Source organism: Chelonia mydas, chromosome 9, assembly GCF_015237465.2.
Source record: "Chelonia mydas isolate rCheMyd1 chromosome 9, rCheMyd1.pri.v2, whole genome shotgun sequence".
NCBI classification, from domain to species: Eukaryota; Metazoa; Chordata; order Testudines; family Cheloniidae; genus Chelonia; species Chelonia mydas.
The window spans coordinates 73,619,922-73,633,121 of record NC_057855.1 but is presented as its reverse complement, the minus strand read 5'-3'; the positions used below and the strand labels follow the sequence as shown (position 1 = coordinate 73,633,121).

At 40.5% G+C, this 13,200-nt stretch overlaps 1 protein-coding gene across 4 annotated transcripts in view; it reads right to left on the bottom strand.

The window, feature by feature from the left end:
• RPS6KA6 (ribosomal protein S6 kinase A6) overlaps positions 1 to 11,334 on the bottom strand; it is a 72,408-nt gene extending 61,074 nt beyond the window's left edge. The window contains exons 1-2 of one of the 4 annotated variants that reach the window (XM_043522117.1): positions 10,989 to 11,334; positions 9,079 to 9,120 (exon numbers count right to left, since the gene is read on the bottom strand). In XM_043522117.1, the coding sequence (XP_043378052.1) occupies positions 9,079 to 9,120; positions 10,989 to 11,069 (123 nt within the window). In that variant the 5' untranslated portion in view covers positions 11,070 to 11,334. The remainder of the gene's footprint in view (positions 1 to 9,078; positions 9,121 to 10,988) is intronic. The other 3 variants (XM_037908625.2, XM_043522118.1, XM_037908626.2) reach the window with 3 other exon arrangements.
• Positions 11,335 to 13,200: the final 1,866 nt, after the last annotated feature.

Below are 13,200 nucleotides of genomic sequence, written 5' to 3'. Positions count from 1 at the left end.
ATCAGGTGTTACTATCAATCGCGACTGGAAAGTAAAAGGCTTTGTATTCCATATATGATACCCAAACCAAACTACTACTAGTTTTAGATGTTTTAAACAATACAGATGTACATATTATTTTCTCCATAAAAGACTTTTATTAGATAACATTTTTGTATGCAAGCCACCATTGCAAACAATGGGTTAGTGATCTTGTTATTGATCTGTGGACGTTCTATAAGGCACTCTGATATCAACAGTAAGGTGTGGCCAGAACTTCAAGCCTGGTTACCTAAAATTAATCTCCTGAATCTGTATTTAGGCACCTACATTTTAGTGGCCAGATTTACAGGCATGCCAAACACTTGTAGGCCCCCATAAGAGGGGCCTACAACTTTAGGCAAGCAGGTATGAAAACTTTGGTGAACGCCTAGATGTATTTTTTCCCCTCAAAATACATTATGCTGTTTGTTCAGCATACTTTCCACACATCCTGCATACCCATACTTTCGCATTCCTGTCAACTCATATACAGTAAATTACTGAATTTGATGGCAGGTAGTCAAAAGTTACCTTAATTAGCAGTTTCCTGTTATATGTTTTGTCTCTCCAGTATTAGTTTTTTCTGTCCATTCTCTCTTTCTTTATTGATCTTTAAAACTCACTCTATTGGGCCCAGTGAAGTATACTAGAATATGCCACATCCCAAGTTTCTTGCTACTAAACCACAGTTTCACTTACTGAACTCTGTCAATGTGGCTGACTACTTAGACTTCATAAAAAACAAGCTTTTGGATCATCAAAAGTTGACTCACCTGCAGTGTGCACTTTTAAAATAATATTTAGTTCTAATATTTTCCAGATAAGCTATCAGATCAATACACATTAGATACATGACTGCAAATTTAAAGACTAAAAGGTTGCAAACAAACATTTTCTATCATCCTCAAATTCTACCTCTCGTCAAGTGTTTACTAGAGATATATCCTTTTAGTTTTAACTCTGTATACGAACTTTTTAGTCCAAAGAAATATTCAAGTTTATAAACCTGGTTTTACAGTCTGACATTGTTGGAGACTACAATGCTGGATTATTCACTTGTGAATTATAACCACCATCCCTCAAACAAATCCTCAGATAAACTCATGGACTACAAGACACAATCCAGGGAGTTTTAAACAAGGGCACATAAACTTTGTGCTATTGACCTACAAAAAGTCAAAATTATGATAAAGTGAGTCACTAGCTTTTTAATATTCTGTAGAATTACTTGCATTCAGCAAAGGTTTAATATTCAGCATTATCCATTACCTTACATAAAATGTTATACAGCAAATACTAAATAAAATATCAAGCCTAACTCCCACCCGTAAAGAAACACAAAAAAATACTAACTTGAATTCTGGCATTTCAGATTACTTTTTTCAGTAGAAGTTATTACTGGCAAATGGCTTATCCCCTGAGATATATTCAGCTATTTTTAATAAAGTTTCTGATTGTGATATGCAAAGGATAAAGGAATTATTCTAGCCCATCAAGTAAATAATATGTATCTATTTAGGGGGCCACAAAACTAAATTTAGAACATCTAGATCCTTGGGTGCATTTATCTTCAGAAAAGAAATAAATATGTGAACTAGAAAATATAGGCTAATCCTTTCACAGGCAACTTGTGAAAGGAAACAACGTAGCTAGTGAGAACCAACAAGTGCCATCAGAATGAGAGACAGTGGAATCACTCAGCTCTTCAGTATTTAACTTCATTGTAATTATTAAAAGGCTGAAAATATTAAACCATCAACACAAAAGCTAACTGCAGCAGTACTTTTCAGCAAACTGTATACATTTTAAAAGGTGCTCTAGGTTGCTGGTTAGTACAGATTAAAAGAAACCTCTGCATACAAAAAGACAAGACTAAAATCATATCCTATAAGCCAAGACAATACTAATGGTGAAAACTTACTTTTTCAGATGAACAGCTTTGAAGGTCCAACCAACCTTTCAATGCCAAACTGCCTGTCTACATGAAGTTAAAGTGTAATTTGCTTTCTAATTTAAATACATTGCTTCAGCGGATCCCGTGACTGGTTGGGAGTGCACTGTATTAATTTGGGAGAATACATTAATTTTTTTTTTTTTATTTCCTTTAAAATCAAGCCTTTTGGCTATGTAGGATTTAGTCAACAGGCTGAAATATGTCTACTACAGTAAAATATCACATTACACAACAGCCTGAGTTCCATAACTCCTCCAACAAGAGAAACTTTCAATGTCATCAGAGGCCCCTTAAAAAAAAAAAAAAAAAAAAAAAAAGGATAGCCACAGTAGTTCTAACACTACTTAAATGTCTCAGCTTGTTTAGTGAGTTTTTTTGCTTTAATGTGCCTGGAGGTTTTAGCTAGAAGAAGAGAAGAGCAGAAGTGGAGCATTCCAACAGGTTGACAACAATTCTAAACCATGAGAGAATCCAATTCTCAAAGGTCAAAAACTGGTTGGATTACCCCCTACTTAAAATTCTTCATTTTGTCTTTCCAACAGAATTAAAGAATAAAAGAAAAATCAAAACAGCAGAAGTGGGCATTTTATAAATGCAATACCACCGGGGTGCAGGAATAAGATCTACAGTCAACAAGGTAAAACCACCACATATAAAGGAGAGCTCATAAGTTTGGAGCAACAGGTAAACACATTGCATTTAGATCAGCTAAAAGTTTCTGCTAAATACTATGCTTCCATGAAGATGGTCTTCACTCTTATAATACTCCTGACCATGCTAAGTGACTGCAACTATATTACTTAAGATTTACAGCTTCCCTAACATTCTCTCAAAGGGACACAGGATGAGCCAGTCCTTTATTCTGCAAAAGGGATAGGATTTTTACAAACCCACATTAATGTTTTAAATAAAATGTGTCTACTGAAATGTCAGTTATTTTGAAAAGGTTTTCCAAAAAAAAGTATTCTTTCTTTTTAAATAAAGCCTGTGCAGAACTTGCCACATTAGTGAGATTCAAAGGACAACAATCTTGCTAATTAAGTTCCTGAGATTTGTTTGGGAAATTCCACATTTCTGTGCACAGGCAGAGACCTCCCCCTCCCCCACTACCTAGAAGTTTCTTTCAGTGGCAATTGTTTCCTTTTTGATTACAGTGACTCCTTCTTATTATAAAAGATGCATCAACTGTATCTGTACCCGACTGAAATGTCATCATTGTGGTATCTGATCACCTGAGTTGCATATGTTAGCTATCTTATAGGTTTTACATGCTTCCAGAAGGGGATGTAGGTATGAGATAAGTCTCACCTGACACTGTTAAGTAGGTCTGGATATAAAGCAGGAATTCCATTTTACAAAATATTGAGATTTTGACATTTGTTTTCATTCTAATGTGGAACAAAAACACACCTTTCAAAAATTTTTGCAAAAAAACCAGAGGCACCCCAGAACAAACATCAGACCAATGACTACGGCATTCACATAAGATATGGGAGACCTTTGTTCAAGTGCTGTTCTGCCTAACCACCGACTATAAAATCCTTTCTTTGTATGAATAGTTAAATATTCATTGGGCCAAAGTGGAACAACTGTAACTGTGGTTATTGCACTCATCTGAGATGTGGAAGACTCAGGTTCAAGTCAATCATTCACTGGGCTACTAGCTATTGCAGGGTATTTCTGTGTCTCCCTCCCACCCCCTTCCAATTGTTTTGTTGAAACCAATACATTTCCAACAAAAGATTTGTTTAAAAAAAAAATCAATACTTTCCACCAAGAAAAACACATTACAAAAAATTCCTAACCAGCTCTAATAGTAAGTGACCAAATGAGGAAATGAATTATGGAGGTTATTAGGGTCACTATACATGGAACTCAACCCTAACTATGAGTCTTGAATAGAACCTCTGCAATACCTGGAAGGATAGATGAGACAAGAAGAGGACGGTCTAGTAGCTAGGACATGAACCTGGGACTCTGGTTAAATCTTCTGCTCCACCAGGGTTGTGTAACCCTGAGCAAGTCACTTAAGTCTCTCTCTGCTTCAGTCTCTATCCATAAAAATGGGTATATTACCACCTCCGCTCATGGTATATCAAGAGGATAACTACATTAAAGATTGAGATGTTCAATACTACAGTAACGAGGACCATATGTTTACTTTAGGTAGGTAGGGAAGATTTGGTCTGTGTAGCTCACAGCAGTCTATGTAGCTAAAAGATGTTAACATGTGTTAAGTCCTTTGTATACGATACATATAACTAAGTTATTGGGGCAAGTTATAAAATGTTTGGTCCCCAATCTAGTTCAACTGTATGAAGGATGGATGGGATCTCACCAGGTCCCACAACTGCATTAAATCCCTGAATAGCCCAAAATCAAGGATTTCACCAGCTGTAAGGACATAGTAAGGCTCCTTCCACACTATAAGCTTTAACTAGATTGGGGCAGCTGCACTGTAAGTGTGTCCCATATCAGTTATAGCGAGGGCCCTGCATAAATCATGATTTCCCAGAAGGCATGGATGTGAAAAATGCACTCAAACTGTTATTTTAATTTTGTTTTTAAAGATAAATGTCTACAAAGTCTTTAATACAATAAAATCGCCTTTGCTAGTCAATTTCAAGGACAGAATGTATTTCACAAGTATCCTTAGTCAACATGAACTAAGTTTACTGGTAAAATTCATTCCATCCTCAAAATTGGCTAAATTTAAATTGAAAAATTCTTTGTCCATTCTATGATAGAAAGACAGTTTATAGAACAGTATTTAGTGTATGGAAGGAAACTGTGGTCCATAAAGGAAATTCAGAAAAGAGCTAGAATAGCACCAGGATGATTGTGTTTACTAAGGTTATTGAAAGACAGAGGATGGACAATGAAATAGGTAAGATTTAAAGTTGATGGGGATGTATTTAAACTTGTTCCTTAACTTAATGAAGAGGTCTAAATATGTAAACTGGTTCATATCCCAGATGACAACTGTGTTAACTAGCATATAATGATATTCCTTCAGCTAGAGCTGCAGCAAAGTTTCTTGCAAGCTATCCTGGTGGACTACTTCAAGTAATCTAACTGAAAAGACCAGCACTGGTCTTTTCAGAGGTTCATACTCCACAACAAACAATTCCAAGATAAGCTACCCCAACTTCTAAAGTAGTAAACAAAAACAGAAATACCAATTATTATAGTATGTAGTTCCACAACTAGCATTAATTCACTAGTTTCAGATACTGTTAAAAGTATTTGTGTGCTTAGATATTTTTGTAAAACCTGTTCTCATTTATGTCGGTTTTCACAAACTTGTCTATCATTGTGGTGCCTGAGCACTGACATCAATTCACAAGTTATAAAACTACTACGCCTCTCAATTCTTGTATCTTCAAAAACAGGTTATAAGTCTTGTAAACTTTCAGCCAAACACAAATTTAGGTACTTAATTCACCATCCCAGACTGCCAATATTCATAACAGTTGTATGCCTAGTTTCTAGATACTCTGCCAATAGTGTACACCAGTCTTTATATGGGTCAGTATTTATCAAAATATAAAAAGAACAAATTTAAAAGGATGTCTTATAAACAGCAGCCAAAATCAAAGCAATGCACACTTGTTTCAAACTGATACAACAATAAGCACCAGAAAAAAAGATGCAGAGACTTGGCACAACAACAAAAATAGGAAGGTTTAACTCATATACATAACAATATTTGCCTTCTCCAAAACTAACGGCATTACCCTAAGCAAATATCCCTTTTTTTATGGTTGAATAATTTCATTTCTGGTCACTGTTATTCTGATTTTATTTCCTTGTGGATTTTAACCAATGAAGAGATAGTACATGGGAAAACTATCTATTCTTCAAAGAGCTTACAGCATGAGCAAAACAATTTACAAAACTAATAGATGCTAACTGAAGAGACTGACAGATGTAATAAACCCAATTAAAAGACACAGGATTTTGAAGCTAACACTAATTCTAATTTTGCATATTACCACCTTTATTTGATTAAAGGTTGATTAATACCCAATTTAAGTAGCTCTTTGCATTTCTTAATTCATGTGATGTTTCCAAACAGAGAGAAATTTCCAATTCCCCCTTACTCTCTTCAAAAGAAAATGCTAAAGTAGTGCAAGAATACTGAAATAGTATCAAAACACAAAAATGCAATATTAGTAAAAGTAAATTATTAATTTTAATGACATTTTTAAAGATTGACCTTGAAAACTGAATATATGTTGTAAACAAACAAGTTTACTTATGTTTCTTAGTAGTGCCAGAATTTGCTTGTCTTCTGTGTGTATCTGGCTACCTTCTCTAGAATGAGTGAATTGTTCAATATAACTTAATTGTTCAAAAACACTTCACGTCTAAAAGACCCAACCCCACACAACTTCTTGGAGAGTTACAGCTTTTGGTAGGTATATGCAGGCCTTCTTGCATTTGTACATAAAACAGTTCTCTTTACAATTAGCTTTGAAGTTCTAAATACATCTGTGGGCATACGTACAATGTTCATTTTGCTTAAACTGCCTGACCTATTAGACACTGCAATAAGTTTTCCACTTTTAACAACAACCATGTTTGCTGAATAGAAGATGCTTTCAACTTCTTGCCAATCTTACAGGAACTTTATAACCCAAGTATGTTTTGGTATGAGCCCTTGAACAAAGGGGTTCAGACTCAACAGGATTTCTGGTTTTGTTGAATGAATTTTTTTTAACCAAAACTTGTCTTAGTCTGTTTCAATATGAGAAAGTCAAACATTTGTTAATGATGCTTTACAAGATAACTAGAAACGCAGAGTGAAATAGATTTCCTAGTATTATCTTACACTATTTCTCTATGGAAACACACAAAAGCACAATGAAACACATCCTACAGGTTTAATTAACCTTCAAAAATAGAAGCATCTTTTGGTATGAGTAACAATGAAATTCACTTGACTTATCTTTAAAGTCAAAGTGGCCATAGATTCTACAGACACTGTAAAGGTGACCTGAAAAAGAAGTTATGCCCTATTTCTTTCTTTAACGTGTATAAATAAGATTAGAAAGATGTCCTATCTCTCCTCTCACAAAAATGTCCAATTTTTTGTTTAACGTAATTTCAATCCTTGATAACTGTTTCCAAGGGAGAGTCAATGGACAAATAAAGCAGTACATCAAAGAAAACATATGTGAAATTCGATAGGAAAGAGTAAGTTATTTTTATTTAACATGTTGTTCCACATTTAAGTAAAGCTCCTGAACACCCAGGTAGATAAAAAGTAGTTTCTTTTTGTTTTGGTAAAGATTTGACACCAAGTCCCTTTCAATAAGAGCTTTAAAAAGCTCACAATGTACATATAAAGAGCTCTGTCATACCACCTTTCAGGTATTTTATACATCATTAAGAAACAAATACAGGGCACAACCTCTCCTTCAGATTGCTCCTAAATTGGCTGTAGAGCCAACTGAAATGAATGGATAAGACGTAATTCAAGTGAACCAAAAAGTCAAATGAGGAAGGCATGAACCAAACTGAGAATCTGGCTCTGACTCTGCAGTTGTATCTGGACAAGCAGATCCTTGCACTCACATGGAGCTCCAGTATTTCCAATGGGGATTTGGCTAGACAAATCCAACTGTAGGATCAAAGCCAAATTCTCAAAGTTCCATTCATGTTCTCATCTTGGGAGACAGATTACATCTGTAGAACAACTATTAAAAAAAGACATGGCCAACATGTCACTTTAAATAGTGTCCTGGTCACTTTCACTTTCTAGTTCCCATGCAGTATACTGTTATTACTGCATAGATATTTATAAGCAAAAACTTAGTTTTCATCTATTTAATAACATGAAAACATTTGTGTATACAGACTGTTGTAAAAATATATTTCATTCGCCATACATATGAAGCGTAAACTACTTGACAGAGATCCTTAACATCCTTAACTCACTCATTTAGAAGAGGACAGTTTATAGGAAACAGTGTCAGTGATTACTAAGTGACTTCTCATTTTTGTCACAGGAACATAAGAATTACCACACCAAATACGACCAGAGTCCATTTAGTCCAGTGCCTCTGATGCTTGAGAGGAAAAGTGCAGAAAAACTGAACTGGGCAACTTTGAATAAATTATCCACAGGGAAAACTTATTTCTAACTCCTTAGAAGTTGGTTTTATGCCTTAAAACAACAGTACTTCCCATAATAAATATTTTATTTTCCCTCCTCAATTGTCAGTTCAAAAAATAAGTGCCATTTCACTGGAAATGTATTTATCTACCTTAAAACATGGGATTAATTTAGCCAACAAGCATATCCTCAAAGATAATTTCTGAATGGTCACCTTAACTATTTAACCCAACAGACTGGAGCACTGATACTAGAGTAAATGGCCTGCCCTGCAAAATATAAGTTATTGAAAAACCACCACTATTAACTCCTTGCAACTCCACAGAGTCCATGGTCACTTTAGACCCTCCAAATCAAAAACATGAAGTGGCATGATGCACTACAAATTAAGGTTAATTCTACACATTTACATAGAGGATCAAACCCCACCAATATAAAAAAGATTTAACTCAAAATAAACTACAGTTTAAATCCAGTTACTGAGTGAACAGGGACTTTCTAAAAGGAAGTAAAAAAATGCTACTGTATGTGTGTGATCCAATTAATACAAAATAGTATATTGCAAAATGGTAAATATTTGCATTTTTAGTTTATGAAAATGCAGCTGCAAGGAAAAGTCCTTTGTGCATTTAAAACGTAAAAGGAGAATATAAAATAAAGACTGTTAGGCAAACACAATTTGGTTTTAACATCATGCATACTAATTTCTGTTCTGGAACTACAGTGCGTCCAAAAATCTAAGAGAGTTGTATGAATTCGCAACAAGCAGTTCATTCCCTCCAAACCTTTAATATCCAAGGCATACTTTATGTATGTTTGTACATACGGACGCACGCACTGTCTAAGTACAGCCCGATGTACCACAGGAAGTGAGTGAGACCTGTTTTTAGAAGCTTTTACTTAGAAAACGTCTTCCATATGTGTAACATGTAAATCAATCCCTCAGACACATACGTGTGATCATTCAGTTCAGCTGTCTTACCTGACAACTCTGGAATCCCAGGTTCCAGTGCACTTCTGATTTCTACATTGAAGTGCATAAAATAATAATACTGAGCTGTTACTACTAGATAAATACAGTACTAAATACATATATAAAAATTACACAGTGCAGCTAAATCGCATTTGGTGCTCCACTTCTGCCTAGGTCTCTGTTTAAGAGGAAGTAAGGAAACTGTAAGGCTTAAGCACTATTTAAACTCCTCTAGCAAGAGCTTTTGATTTTACTCTGCGACTGCTAAGTTCCAAAACCCTTGCTTCATCTCAGACTTCTCCCCATAGATCACTAATTGGCAGGTACTCTATGGTTATTTAATGAGAAATGTGGTAGTAGCCTCTGTATGCAGGCACAAAAATACAGGCTAATTGGTAAAATTTTGCAATCAGAAAAACCCAAATAAATGTCTAACAAAACTATAACAGCAGCAAGAGTGTTTAAATTACCAGGATTGTTTATAGGAAGTCCAATACCAAACAACATTTTCTTCACCACAACCTAATAGCTTGGCAATTGTTAAGTTAAACACAGACAGAACTGAGCACCACATCAAATTAACATCTCACACTCAATGACCATTAATTCATCCAAAGAGAAGCTGACACTGCTATAACTTTGCACGTGTTACAGGTAGCATAAATCCATGAGAGAAGAGGTCTGTCAGCTCCTGCTGAGCCTAGAAACAGTAACCAGCAGGGCTCTGGGTGTAAGGAGGTGGCAGCTAACTGAAGGGGATGGGAACAGTTCAAGGTTGTGGTTTAGGAAGTGACTGGTGCCTCAGGGGAGTAGTTGAGGGGATGAGTCGGGGGAAGTCTCAAGTTCTTTGGGATGGACTGGTTGATGGGCACTTTGAGACCTCAGGAATGCAGAGTTCAGGGTGATGACTGAATGGGCAATTTAGGATGAGTAGGCTCTCAGAATATGAGGTCAAATTCACTGTGTAGCTGGGATCTAGGGGTGGCTAAGGATGGCCAGGATGAGGAGTATGCAGGATCTATTCAGTCTGACTGGGGGCAGTAGGAAGATGAAGAATAGTAGGCACTGAGGGGGTGGCTGGAGGCAGCAGGATTGGAGTAACAGGAAGGGACCTAGCTGGGTTGTTTCAGGCAGCAGAATTGGGGTGAAGGGCAAGTGGTCTCTTGGGGGCCAGGAAAATAAGGGTGAGGAACAACAGAGCTCTCAGGGGAGTCACAGCCACATCTAGGGGGACAGGAGCTGGGAACAGCAAGATCAGGATGGGGCAAGTGGGCTCTCAGGGGATGGCAGCAGGATCTAGGGGAAAGGGGCACATGGACTCTTTGGGACAGCATCCGGGTGAAGCATGAGCAGGCTCTCCAGAGGTGGCAGTTGGGGGCAGCAGGATTCAAGGGTGGAGACACACATGGGCTCTGAGGGGAACTAGAGAAGGAAGAGCGTGCGGAGGAATTCTGGGGGAGGACTGCTAGACTTGGGCTGGGGGGTTGCTAGACTTGGGCTAGGGAGAGCAGGATCTCGAAGTGAAGGGCAAGGAGGCTCTCAGGGGGAGCAGACGGGGGCGGACAGTCTCTTGGTGGGGGGAAAGTGAGCTCTCTAGGGGGACAGGACCGGGATGGGGGGCAGGTGGGCTCTCTCAAGCACGGGATCGGGGGGCCGGTGAGGTCTGACAGTCTCAGGGTGGGGGGGTTGATATGGACTGACAGTCTCAGGGTGGGGGTCAGGTAGGCTCCGGCGGCAGATCAGGAGATGAGAGGCAAGGAGGGGCTGAGTGTCCCCGGGGGCTCCAAGCTTTTCGCTCTCCGGCCCGCTGCCCCAGCAGCCAGACCCAAGCGTGGGAGTGGGGCGGAGACAGCAGGTGCCCGCCGGGCGCCCCCATTCCTGCTGCGCGGCGCCCGCCCCCGGCCGAGCCCCGCACTGACCTCGCCGCCACTCATGCACAGCTCCATTTTGTGGCAGGGCTCCGGCTCCTCCGCGTCCTCCAGAGGGGCGAACGGCACCATGTCCCCGCGCCCGCTAGCCGGGGAGCCGCCGCCGCTCGCAGCCGCTGCTCATGTCCCGGCTCCGCGGCGGCGGCTGCTGCTTCTGCGGCCTCAAGGGCAGCGCGCTGCCGAGCCGGCGGGTCCCCTCCGCCGGCCCATAGAGCGCGGCGGCGGCGCAGGAACTGGCTCTGCTACTGCTGCTGCCCGGCGGGGGCGGCTCCGCTCTGCCCGCACCGCGCCCCCTCCCCCAACATGGCGGCCGGGGAGGGGGCGGCACCGATGCAGCATGGGAATGACGTCAGGCCGGGCTGGAGAATCCTTGGCACGGGGAGAGGGGGGATGGGAGGCGCACGTGGAGCGGGCGGTGTGGGGGAGGCGGGGGATGACGTGAGCCATGGCGTGGGTGTGATGCACGTCCTTTGTAACGTCCTCAGCCGGCTGCGCATTCGGAGCCCGGCCGCTGCGCGGGGGGCGCCCTACCCCCTCCCCCGCCCGCGAGCGTCGCCTCGCTGCAAAGTGAGTGCGGGGGGACCCGCTCCAGGCCAGCAGCCGTGCCCCGGAGGATGCTGCCTGCAGCCGCCCTGGGGCGGGATCCCCACTGCACGGTCCGTGCTGACCGCCTCTCGCGGACGGTGGCAGCCCAGAGCCCCAGGGGGTCCAACGGACACCGGGGCCAGAGGCGACCCCGCACGGGGTGGGGTGTGCTCCTGCCTTGTCGCGGGTACTGCTGCTTATTGCAGTCAGTGGGAGTTAGGGGGACCAGACCTCCGGCTATTATCGGGACCGTCCCCTGTGTTAGGGGTTTGGAGTCATATAGGCAAGGATACCTCCCTCTACTCCCCTGCAAGAAAAGAAAAAAAGTGCCCTGATATTTCATATTTGCTGTCTGGTCCCCCTGTTTTGCCTGGGGAAAACGGAGTGAGGACTAAAAGAAGAGTACTTGTGGCACCTTAGAGATTAACAATTTTATTTGAGCATAAGCTTTCGTGAGCTACAGCTCACTTCATCGGATGCATTCAGTGAAAAATACAGTGGGGAGATTTATATACATAAAGAACATGAAACAATGGGTGTTACCATACACACTGTAACAAGAGTGATCAGGTAAGGTGAAAAGAAAAGGAGGACTTGTGGCACCTTAGAGACTAACAAATTTATTTGAGCATAAGCTTTCGTGAGCTACAGCTCACTTCATCGGATGCATCTAAGTCTCTAAGGTGCCACAAGTACTCCTTTTCTTTTTGCGGATACAGACTAACATGACTGCTACTCTGAAACCTGAGTGAGGACTGCAGGTTTTGGCCCTGTTGCAGAGAGGTGCTGCAAGTGTCAATGCAGCCCTGGGGGCTGCTGGGGATGGGCACCATATCTTTAAAGCCAAGGGGAGTAGTGCCATCGAAGTCAATGAGGTTATTCACACAATGAAAGTCAGGGATGTGCTTACCTTGTGGAAGCGGGCTTAAGCCCTGATCCTGCAATGAAGTTAAATTGCATACACACAATATTGCAACTATGGACACTTTGAATTCCTCAAGTAGTAACTGATGACTAGTTTCATAGAGTCCAAGGCCAGGAGGGACTATTGTGATCTTCTAGTCTGACCTGTATAACACAGGATAAGACACCTACAGAGCAACGGCAGTAGTTCATGAGAAGAGGTCGTTGAGTTACCAGTGCTAAACTGGTTTACAGATATCATTTCATATTTGCAGTAAACACCTTCTGTATAAGCAAAAAAATAAGCCACTGATTAACTTGTGAAATTCACTAAAGGGGAGGATAGGAATATATACTCAGGTCCAGAAGCTGCAAGATCAAACTAAGACCCTGTTGGGGTCTTACAACCTTTTAGAGCCAGAAACAGCATAAAAGCATGTACGTGTATGCATGAGAAAGGAAGGGATCATGTATTTCACCTTGGTTACAAGCACCAAGAGATTTATTCCTCTGTTTCCAAGTACGTAATTAGGAGGAACATTGCATTGTTTCCGATTCTGAAGGAGTTTGGCACTGTAGTTAGTTTGCCGTTTGCCAGATAAAAAGATGTCTGAGATCCTCTGAGTGAAAGGGTAGGTTTTTTATTTTTTTTCCCCTACATCATTCTTTGATCTTAGAAGGAAAAAAAGTTGTGGTTCTTGGAACATGGTTAAAA